Here is a 12,500-nt window from a genome sequence, read left to right on the forward strand (position 1 = left end):
TAACGATTATTTGCCAACCTAATGTGGGGGTGCTAACCTCCCCTGTTCGAAAATATAAGGACACAAATCGTGTGTCGTATAGCCAGCTGGTGTTCGCTTCCATTTTGGAAAATAGGCTTTTGGAGACTGTTTTCCAAAAGGGAGCGAACACCTTTCTCCATGTGATCGGCTTGAAAATTGTTAAGACACTAGGATATTTTCCTACTTTTCTTAACATGAAACCAATGGTAGCCTTAATTCACAAATAAAGAAATTATATATCCACCAATGCGTTGTTGAGCACTCATTTCAGCGTTTGACATTTACGTATATATATACACGCGCGCGCGCGCGCGCACACACACACACACACACACACACACACACACACATCTGTAATTTGGTATTGTAGAAAACAACAATGCATTTACTGATGAGATTAAAATTTATTGATTATATTGAATAGACTGGGATTTTAAATCTCGCCTTTAATGACTTTGCAATCATTTAAATAGTCAAAGCAATTAAATTATAGAACTGAGAAGTAAGGTATATACATATATTCTAGCTCACATGTGAGCATAAATATAAATTTCATTGCGCGAAGCTAGCCACGTAAAGATGGTATGAGCTATTTACGTTATAAATACTTCTCATAGTGCATACATATCCCGAAAGACTCTGATCTATGTCGAAACAGGAATAATCGTTTAGCGGGGTTTTTTTAGTATTAGCTTTTCTCTATTGAATAAATATTTGATATTTTTGTTCCAGCATGTATTTGATTCTCTCAATAATCTTCTATCTGAGGTTGTAGCTGGAATTTATTCATATTTAGATCGAGCTGGATTTTGTTACAATAATCTTTTCGATGTAACTAAATGAAACTTATGCTTGTAAATTATACTTAAACTTCTTTTAGTAAGTTAGTTAGTTAGTTAGTTAATTTGGCTCAAAAGCAAATAGCAAGGCCATGTAGGGGGACATGGAGTTAAGTACAGGGTGGTGTTCATGTAAAGAGTTCAGGCCACTTGAGGTCCAGGGAGGCTTTGAACAAAGCGGTCGTCGGCATCTTCACCATCTCGTCTGGCAGCTTGTTCCACGGATCCGCAACCCGGACGGAGAAAGCTCCTCTCCTTCGATTGAGATGAAATCGTCGCAGGTAGAGCTTTTCGGAATGACCCCGCAGCCGACGCTCCGGAGCAGGAGTGAAGAACAGCTCTTTCGAGAGGTTACACTTCCCGCTTATGATGTTGTGGGCGAGAATGAGATCACCACGGCGGCGGCGTTTTTCAAGAGAATAAAGGTCGAGCGTCCTCAGCCTTTCTTCGTAGGACAAATTTTTGAGACCATGAACCATGCGGGTAGCCAGCCTCTGGACTCTTTCGAGATGCTGTATGTCTTTGAGGAGATAAGGAGAAGAGGCTTGAATCCCATACTCCAATATGGGTCTCACCAGCGTGACATAGAGTGGCAGGAATATGGCTGCTGTGAGCATTCCGAATGACCGTCGAATCAAAAACAGAATTCCGCGCGCTTTGTTGGCAGCATGGACGCACTGGGCCGAAGGCGAAAAGGAGGAATCCACCAAGATACCCAGGTCCTTTACCTGATCGGTCCTCTCCAGCAGCAGACGACCCGGCTCGAAATCAAGTTGAGTTGCAGGAGTAGAGCCGACAGGCAGATGACAGCACTTTGACACGTTCAGACACAGGTCCCAATCGTTAGACCACTTCCAAATTTGGTGGAGGCATCGACGAAGATCCTCTATACTACCGCGAGGAGCGACCAGTTTGATATCGTCGGCAAATAGAAGGGTGTGTTGCGTGAGGTCGTCGGGCAAGTCATTTATGAAGACTAAGAACAACAAGGGCCCAAGCACTGAACCTTGAGGCACGCCACTGCTCGCACTGGAGACGTCGGACCGCGAACCATTAACTTGAACTTGGAAGGAGCGATCTGAGAGGAAGGCACCAACCCATCGTACAATATCCGGATGGAAACTATATGCTTGAAGCTTGACAAGTAGTAGGCGGTGGTTTACCGAGTCAAAAGCTTTGGCAAAGTCCAATAAAACGATGTCAACAGCATCACTATCATCGAGGATGCGCGTCACCAATTCTTCCATTACTAGTAAGTTGGTCAAGCATGATCTCTTCGGCACGAAGCCGTGTTGGGAATCAGTGATCGAGGCTGTGTTTAGGAGGTGGAGCATCATACTTTTCTTAAGGATGGTTTCGAACATCTTGCTGATTATTGATGTAAGGGAAACCGGTCGGTAGTTAAGCGGGTCTTCGCGGCTCCCTTTCTTGAAAATTGGGCAGATTATCGCTGTTCTCCAGTCTGCAGGTATAACACCCGTCGCCAATGACATATTGAATAGTCGTGTTAAGGGCTCGCAGATGACCGGAGCCAACGCTTTGATAACCCGTGGGTGTATGCCGTCAGGGCCGTGACCCTTGTTGACATCGAGGCCTTGAATAACACGTTTGACTTCGTCCCGCGTGATGATCAATCGAAGCATTGGAGGTACCGATCTATCAAATGGAGGGGGTTCACGACCATCATCTTGTTTGAAAATAGTTGAAAAAGCCTCGGCAAATAATTGACTCTGTTGATAAGGGTCCTCAATCGATACGCCTGTTGAGTCTACCAACGTTGCAATCTGGTTGTTCAAGCGGGAATTCCGCTGGACATGGGCAAAGAAGGTTTTTGGATTGCTACTGGCATTTGCCGCGATTTTGTATTCATAACTGAAGCGTTCTTTCTTTTCAATTTTCACGGCTCGGTCTCGTTGAGTTTTGTACACCTCAAAAGCTGCAGTCGAATCCAGATTTTTGAATTCAGCCCAAGCAATATCTCTGAGTCGACGTTCTCGTTTAACCTTCTTCGTCACCCAGGGCTTGTGTTTCTTCCTCTTGGGAAGCCCAACGGGAACTGCCTGGTCAGTCAAACAGATTACATATGCTTTGAGGGATGACCATAGTTCGTCAACTGAGGACAACGTCATCAGGGATCGCCAGTCCAGAAGCGCGGAAGCCTCGGTTAGAATTTCAAGATTAATTGCAGAGAAGACTCTACGTGGCAGCGAAGTAATCGTGGGCGTGGAAAAAGTTGTGTGCATGACGAACTTCAGGACCGCATGATCACTCTTGGCAAGAGGGGCGCACACAGATACGTCTGACACTGATCTTGGATAGCGGGAGAATACCAGATCTAGCATAGATGGCTGCTGCCCAGACCGATGCCTTGTCGGATATTCAACATGTTGCGATAGAAAACAATCTTCAGCCACGTCAAGAAGGGCCTGGCCGAACCGGGAAGATGTTGTACAAATTGATGCGGGCCAATCGATCGTGGGAGCGTTGAAGTCGCCTAGTACCAAGCAGTCATGCGAAGCTGAAACGAATCTTATCGCTTCGAGTAGATGAGCATCGTCCTGGGGGTCGGCTAGAGGCGGCCTGTAGACAGCCAAACGGGCAGGCAAAACTCAGATAGGCTCAGCTTGCAATAGACGGCATCGAATTTGGTTGTAGGTTGAGCATTTGTGGGTAGAATACCGCAGGACGGTTTGTGCTCAGACTTAACATACACAGCAACACCTCCACCTCGCCTTTTTCCTCTGTCACATCTGAAAAGGACGTAGCCCTGCAGGTGGATTTCTGAGTCCTTTACTGCTGGAGTCAGCCAAGTCTCGGTGATAGCTATCACATCAGGGGAGTCACGTATGGCCAGTGTAAATAGTTCACTGAACTTTGGGAATAAGGAGCACGAGTTGGTGTAGACGATGCTGAGCTGTGAAGTCTGAGGGGCGGGAGTTGGGGAACAAGCAGAATAAAGGGCATCGTTGACGGGGGTATCAACTTCACTTCGATTTGCCCTCACATCACTTTCCCTGTCAGCACTACAGCATGGGACCAGAGGTAGGACTTGATTATCTGTCCATCTTGGATTCGTAAACCCTTCTCTCCCATTTGTTTCCTCATCTTTAGCTCGGATATCAGGTTCCTCCGGCGAATTCTCTCTCTTAGTGAGTATTCCTCGCGAAAACCCATATTGGGGTCCTCCCAGGCATGCGTCTGAGCTCTGTTCAGAAAGACTGAAGCCTCCCGATCAGAAGAAAAGATTACCCTTATTGGGCGTGGTCTAGTATCTGCGGTTGGGTTCGCTTGGAATCTTCCTAGCCGAGCGACCTTAAGAACACTGACATTTTCGTTCACAGAGAACAATTCTCCAACCAAAATGGAAACAAAATTAATGTCATCTTTTAGGCGGTTTATGCCTGTATCACAGGTGGATTCAGCTTTGCCATATATTATTGCCGATCTTGAGTGGGCAAAAAGTTCTCTACAATGAGCTGCGGTATTCGATTCTTCATTGGAGGATTTCGAAAGGGTGGTTTCATAGCCATCGGACTTATGTCGGCCTGTGGGGTCGATCGAAATGGATTTAGTGGTCATAATTTTCCCGCCTGGTTTGGAACTGCACTGCCTCTTCTTCTGTTTGGGGGAGCACCACTCCCCAGATGAACTCACATCGAGATCGTTCAGAATTGGTTGAGCAATGGCATTAATGGGAAGGACAAGTGAAGGAGAATCCAAACAGATTTTATCGTGATCAGGTTTCATAGCCAAATCTTCCCCTCTGGAGTTTTGACTACGTTTCTTCTTTTGGGGAGAACAACGGTCTTCAGGTGGGTTTGAGTCTACGCTCCTCAAATTAGGTTGGGGAACCTCCGGGACCGAAAAGGCAGATGAGGAAGAATCCGCACGGGAACGATCATGTGCAGAAACGACCGCCGGTTCCCTCGCCTTCTTTGGCCGCTTCGATTTTGTTCCCTTCGGTTTGGACGTCTCCAGGGAGAAAAATCAAGGGTGACTCTGCGTCAACAGGAGACTGTTTATTCAGTAAGAGAGCAACAACACTTTAGGTGCTCAACCTCTTGTTTGAGCAACAGCAACTGCTCGTTGAGATGACTATTGGTAGGACCATCATCTTGATGAGAAGCCCTACTTGCAGATCTCAGTTTCGATGCGTAGGTAGCTGACATGATGGATGGTTGACTAAAAACAATCTTCTATGGGCTCTAGGACAAATCGGGGTTAAATCAGGAACAAAAAAACAGGTGCAATCCTTGTAGGAGTAGGCAACAGCAGACAAAATCTGAGAGAGTTTGGGCTGAGCCGAATCACAATCCAAGATTGAAAGCAGACGGTGCAACGAGTCGGGAACCCTTCCTAATTGTCTGAAGCAGCTTTAGGATAAGGGATAGTATGTCCAAACTTTAGAATATTGATATGCATGTAACATGTTCCACACGATTAAATATCATTTGACGTGCCATTTAGTACTTCAATAATTGCATCTGCGCGTGTTTGTACATGTGTGAATACTGTGTTTATGTGCGAGAAGGCACATGTTTTTGTCTATTGTTAAATTAGATTATTAATTTTTCTTTTTTTTTCTCACGTTTTTCCCTTTTAAAGTATTTCTTTTAGTCATGCTTATGTAATGTTTACGCACCGCAACGTAGTTTGGTCTTGTAGCGGTAATCATTGCTTCATAAATTAAGCCTGTTGCATTAAAAAACATATTTAGTGGGCATATGTTTGTACTTATCCATGAACACGGGACCTCAGTTTTTTCTGATGAAACGAAGAACGTGTGACGTTATATTGTCATGCTTGTGGTACAACTGTAGTTTAATTTAAGACTGCGCCTATTGAAACCCATTCTGTATGCTGCATCATTGGGACCTGTTCATCCATTAAGAGGAGACAAGGTTTGCGATATTTGATTTGACATTAAGGAGAAAGGAGCTGAGTGTGAGCGATATACTATTATGGCGGTTTTTCTTAGTTTGAGGAGGGTGGAAGTTTGATACGCAATAGGCAGGTCGTTCTACCCTTGAATCTACAAGCTATTCAAACATTACTGTTATTATTACTAGCAGCATCGCTCGGCATTGCTCGGGTTTGTTTCGACCCTTTAGAATTGGAATTTTTGAAAAGTAAATATTTTGCATTATGTAGCTTGTTATTCTCTTTAAGTGAACTTTTTTCTGGTTGAAATACACCGAAAAATGACGACACAGCCGTCAAAAAATCGTAAAATATAGGGATTTTCATAGAAAAAAAGCATCTTTTTGATGTAAATAATTTTTGGTGTTAACATGGTCCGATTTGGATTTTTTCTTCTACGGAAGGAAGAGCAAGCCTTCTTCTATCATACTCTCAATTTTGGTCAACTTGCGCCGCAGGGTCTCGGAGGATATAGTGTTAGTTGAAGGCTACCAAACCTGCCATACACTGACAACTTCAGCTTTATATATAGAGAGATTATTATTATTATATTATTATTATTATTATTATTATTATTATTATTATTATTATTGTTATTGTTGTTGTTGTTGTTGTTGTTGTTGTGTTTTTGTTGTTGGAGGGTCCTTATAGAAAATTATAGAAATTCTTCTACTGATCCTACGGACGATATTCTTAAAGTCTATGAGGTTGGGTGGTAGTGAGGGCAGGATTCTACGTGCATGAAGCGAATGTGCCAATAAGCTTTCTAAATGGCTTATATAAGTTCGTAGTTAAATGTAGGGTAACGTCAACGAAAGAAACTGTAGTTAGTTTTATATGCCTCTTTGTGTGTGCATGCGCGTGTGTATGCATATACATTTAATTCTTATGTGTTATAGTGAGCCTGTGTAAACTTTAAAGTGTTCAATACGCACTTGCGGTCGAGTGTTTAAAGTCCTTTATACGTGGGTGTATGTCAGTTCTTGATTAACGCTTTAAAAGGTTTCACATAGTTTCCTGTGTAGATGTTGACGATCCTCGGTTGATGTTATGTACGTGGTGAAGAATTCAGTTATAGTAGCGTTTTAATTTAGTCTTTACTCCAAGGCAGTAAGCTGGGAGAATCGTTAACAGGCCGGACAAAATGCTTAGCGGCATTTCGTCCGTCTTCACGCTCTGAGTTCAAATCTCGCCGAGGTCGACTTTGCTTTTTATCATTTCAGGGTCGATGTTAATTGATTTACCCCTTCCCCAAACTGGCTGGCTGGCCTCGTAACAAAATTTAGAACCATTTTAGTCTTTACCCCCAGAATCTCCATGCTGTAGCAGACAGCAGGAGACCTAAAATATTTCTGAACAAAATATTCATATTTTAAGCTGTAGGTATTTTAAGCAAATCGATAGAAACTGAAGTAAGGTGAAATACATTCGATTTTCACTCGATTTTCGGAGAGATTAAATGGCTGACGATAAGAAAATGATACCGATTAAGGGGTATTATCTATAAAGTTGGGTAATTTGAATATAAAGCGTAAATAGAGATATTATTGTGTAAAAACCCAAACAATACCGCTGGCGAAGCATTAAGAGACATTGTTTGATATTTCGATCACAAAATGCTTCTAATCATGACCACAATATTACAAGGAAATGATTTGTTGAGAGGCAACAAGACCAAACGAATAATATTTGACATCTAACTATGATAAACATTTGTTTAAATCAAACAATGAATGCCAGGCAGTTTATGTTGAGTTTTAAACTAAAAGTTAAAGGTATTTTCTGAAGATCACTTCACTTATCATTGTTATTGCTTTTACTGTTTTTTTTTTATTGTTGCAGAGCTACGTTGGAAGGCGTTGAAAGCGTGGCCTTTCAGTTGTGGGTCTAGTTTGCACCTCTCTATTTTCATGATGGTAAAGTGTCACTTGAAGGGAGCTTATGCTACTATTTCTAGCAGGCTAAGCGTCCACAAAGAGGCATCTCTTTAGCTGGCTAATTGTTTGGTTGTCGGCATTTCCGACAGCAATCCTGGTGAAGACTATGAGTTACCTTTTAAGATAATTGTTTGCGTACATCATCTGAAACTAGACGAATCTCATAACGAAGGTACCTTTTGTATTCCTTCATTGCCTGGCGTTAGTTCTTGATGTATGCTTTTCTTAGAGAGAGAGAAAGAGAGAGAGAGAGAGAGAGAGAGAGTGAGAGAGAGAGTGTGAGAGAGAGAGTAAGAGAGTAAGAGAGACGGAGCGAGAGAGAGTTAAAAAGACAAACTTTGGGCCTCCATTGACTTATATGTTTAAGAAGAAAATTCCTTTCTCAACTTGTTTCACTGATTGGACTGCGGCCATACTGGGGCACCGACTTGAAGGATTTAGTCGAATGAATTGACCCCAGAACTCGCATTTTTTTAAAAGTATCGTACTTATTCTATCGATATCTTTTGCTAAACTGCTAGGTTAATGGGACGTAAACAAACCAACACCAGTTGTCAAGCAGTGAGGATGGCATGCACAAACCACAAAGACACACACACATGCACATACACACACATATATACGACGGGATTCAACAGAGTTTCCGTCAGGAATATTTACCCGCAAAGTTTTGGCCCGGAGTTGTCATAGAAAACCCTCGACCAACAGTGGGACTGAACCGAAAACCCCGTAGCTGTAAAACGAGCCGCTTAACCACACATCCATACCTTCGCATATTTCCAGTTTTTCTTCTAAAGAAGTATTACGCGATACAACACCGACCGCGTGAATTGATGGAATCCGTACCAGAACCTGACTCCAAAGTGTTTCTTATACGCAGGGCTGCTGTAAAGTTCCTGGCTTTGAGTAAAAGAAAATACAAGAGGACCAGTTAATTATGATTTATTCAACATATTCCCCTCTCAGATTCACACATTTATTGCAGCGGTCCTTAAGTTTTTCTAAGCCCTGTAAAAGAATTCTGAAAGTTGAGCTCCCAGCCAAGGCTTTCGCAATACCCTTGAAGCCAGGAACTTTTCAGCAGCCCCTCGTATTCTTAAAATCATGGAATTAATTGTCGTGTTGTCATAAAGCAAGAAGCTAGAATTCTCTGCGATTCTTTTCGAATGGTTGTGATGGAACAATTAAAGATTTAAATTAACTTTTGAATGGCGAAACTGATGGCCACTCGTTTCTTTTGAGATAGAGTTGATTGAGAAGGGAGACTCTAAATTGGGGATTCTCAACCGGTCCACACCGACCCTTGGGGATCCACATGACCTCTGGGGGTCCGTATTACCTTTGGGAGTCCATATAAGATTTTGTTATTAAAATTTATGTGCAATATTTCTTCAATTCACGAAATATATTATTTTTTAAAATGCAATTCTTATTTGAAATTTAATTATAAAGATACAGAAAGATTTTTTTCTACATACAGTAATACCTTACTTTGCGAGGACTCGTTTTACGAGACCCTGGGTTTACGAGTTTTATCTTATAACGAATATAAGAACAGCCATTTTGTGTGTGGCAACGTCGCAACATGTGACAACACTAGTTCTGACGTGTCTACACAGCAATGAAGCCAGATGACGGCATACAATTTCATTGCTACTATGGGGAAAGTATTGCTCTGCTTTATGAGTTTTCGCTTTACGAGCGGTCTCCGGGAACAAATTAACTTTTATATCGAGGCATTGCTATACATCGAATGGCTATGGAGGTCCAGTAGAGTAGAATAGGAACGAAAGGGGTCAATAGGTTAAAAAAGGTAAAAAAAATGGTTCCGAACAACTGCTCTAATACGTCGCTCGACGTGGTGGAAATAGCAGCCGAAATCTCCCTGAAATCACACCCTACCGTCTTAAACAAGGAAGAGGTACGCTTAAATCTATCGAAACAGACGAGATGGTCTTTGGACGAATGATTTGATCAAAAGTAGGGGAATCATCGTTGACCTTTGGTTAAACAGCAACAACGATAGTAACAACAACAACAACAACAACAACATGAATACGACTGAACATAATTTGATCTTAGACTCGTTTACAAAGGAATACATTTCTAAGAACGAGATTTTCTTTCTTTCTTTCTTCCTTCCATTCTCTCTCTTTAATTTTCTTCCGACTCTTATAATTTATGTATGTATGTATGTATGTATCTATCTATATATCTATCCGCCTGTCTGTCTATCTATCTATCTATCTATCTAATCACTTCGCTATTTCTTTCAACTCATTCTCCTTTTCTTTCATTGTCTCCCTTTTCCACACTCACCCCCTCTCTATTTCTCTCTCTCTCACCTTCTCCCACCACTCCTCTCCTCTGCCTTCCCCCCTTGTTTCATTTAAACATCATTACACGGAACGAAGTAATAAATACATATGAAGTATTCATTAGCAGAAAGAAGAGCGGGGTAGGAGGGGGTGGAGAAGCGGCAGCAGGAGGAGAGAAAGAGGAGAAGGAAGAGAATGAGAAAACAAACAAAACCCCCGAAAACAAACAGAAAGAGAAAAAAATATATTAAAGGAAGTTATATAAATTAAGAGCGAAAGAAAAGAAGAAAGAAATTAGGAAGAAAAGAAAAGAAAGGATTATATTGTCGGGGATGTGGTAGGGAATGGCGGGTGTTGGTCCTGAATGGAAGGTTAAAAAAATGTGAAATTATAATAAAGATTAAATAAGAGGAAGCCGTGTACACTCGAGCCGTTCAATGGCCGCCAGCTGAACACGAACTACTTCCGGTCTGGAATATTTATTGACACCGTGTTCCCACCACACTGTAAATAATGAAGATACGATGACACAGAAGCATACACACACGCACACACATTCACACTCACATATATACAAAGGTACACACACACATACACGCATAGAGGTACGCACAATGCTACACAAACACTCATTCATACGCAGAACACAGACACACACACACACACACACACACGCACACGTGTATATAGGCAGGTATATATATATATATATATATATATATATATATATATACAGATGCAGATACGCACTGATGTATACACATGAATGTATGCATATATACGTTGGCGTACATGCAGCTATATGTGTATATACGTGTATGATCTCAATACACAAATACACATTTTCGAATGCAAATATACATACATATATACTGACATGGACATATACATACAAGGACTTAGTCATACAAACAAGATACATATGCACAGCATACAAATCTGTGTGTGTATATACACATACAAAGGTACATATGCATACATACATATATATATATATATATATATACACGTAAATATACATGCGCACATACATACATATGTATTCAAAAACGTATATATACATATACACACAAAATGTATGAACACATACACATACACTAATCCGAACTTGTAATATGTATAATTAACAATTATAGCTATTTGCTTCGAAGTTTCACCAATACAGGTTTTCTAATCAGTCACCATCGTTAATAATAAATGTTTTGACTTTAAAGTAATTTATTAAGTTTTTTAATTCAACGCCACGTTTTGTGCACTGTATGCTATATTGTATTTGTCAGGAGAGAAGGCAATTATTGTGGGCCTTTCTAGGGCCTCCGAGACGGGCGGGACGGAAGGAGGGATCCTTAAACGAGAGACCCGGCTCGAATGCCTGTAACATAGTCGACTCCACTGAAGGCATTGAAGATGTCAAATGGCGGAGTTAAAAAGGTTGATAGACTGAGACTAGCAGCCAAGTAGGCCATGGCGCAATTTGAACTCGGAGCTTACAGAGTTGCAACAAAAATGGTAAAATAGTGTGACCGACTCTGACTGTTTGCTACCCAATAAAAGTACACAAATCTATAAAATAAGCACACACATACGTCTACATATATGCCATATATATATATATATATATATATATATATATATATATATATATATAATGAATTCACAAACACACATATCGCATCCAAAGACACATCTTTCTTTCTTCTGGTGATATTATGCTCATGTCGCATAAATGTAAGTTTTATGTTTATTGCGTATTAATAGAAACGGCTGTAAGTGAAGACCACCAATTGCTGATAATAAAAAATAATTATTAACATCTCAATCCCCATTTTCTTCTTTTAAATGAATATAAACTATATGTTTCTCTCTCTCTCTCTCTCTCTCTCTCTATCTATTATATATATATTATATATATATATATATATATCTATATATTATATTATATATATTATATATATATATATATATATATATATATATATATATATCTATTATATATATATAATATATATATATATATATATATATATATATATATATATATATATACCTATTATTTTAAGGAAATTCATTCCCCCAAATACTAGGTATTGAACCAGTATTTCCTTGCATGAAACTATACCTTCATGAGGTTATCACAACCACTAATTAAATTTATCTACCTATCTATATATATATACACACATACACATTATTAACTTCTCAATCTCCATTTTCTTCTTTTAAATGAATGTAAACTATATGTTTATATATATATATATGTATGCACACATATATGTATACACACACATATATGTCCACAAGAACAGTATATATAAAGACATCTAACATCTCATGTTAGATAAAATTTTAATATTGATTCTACAGGGTCAGGCAAAATGATCTGACACATTTGTAGGTTAAATAAAAGGCATTGTTTTTCGTTTCTTTTTCAGTTCCTGCCATGAATTGGACTGGTGAGCATCGCA

The 12,500-nt window shown here is 40.2% G+C and overlaps 1 protein-coding gene across 1 annotated transcript in view; it reads left to right on the forward strand.

The window, feature by feature from the left end:
- The window catches only part of LOC118766669, a 20,565-nt gene that overhangs the window by 7,668 nt on the left and 397 nt on the right, over positions 1-12,500 (forward strand). The window contains exon 2 of the mRNA XM_036510219.1: positions 12,468-12,500. This exon is cut by the window's right edge and continues 397 nt beyond it. Coding sequence (XP_036366112.1) covers positions 12,476-12,500 — 25 coding nt within the window. The 5' untranslated portion in view covers positions 12,468-12,475. The remainder of the gene's footprint in view (positions 1-12,467) is intronic.

The sequence above is a fragment of the Octopus sinensis genome, linkage group LG17 (assembly GCF_006345805.1).
Source record: "Octopus sinensis linkage group LG17, ASM634580v1, whole genome shotgun sequence".
NCBI classification, from domain to species: domain Eukaryota; kingdom Metazoa; phylum Mollusca; class Cephalopoda; order Octopoda; family Octopodidae; genus Octopus; species Octopus sinensis.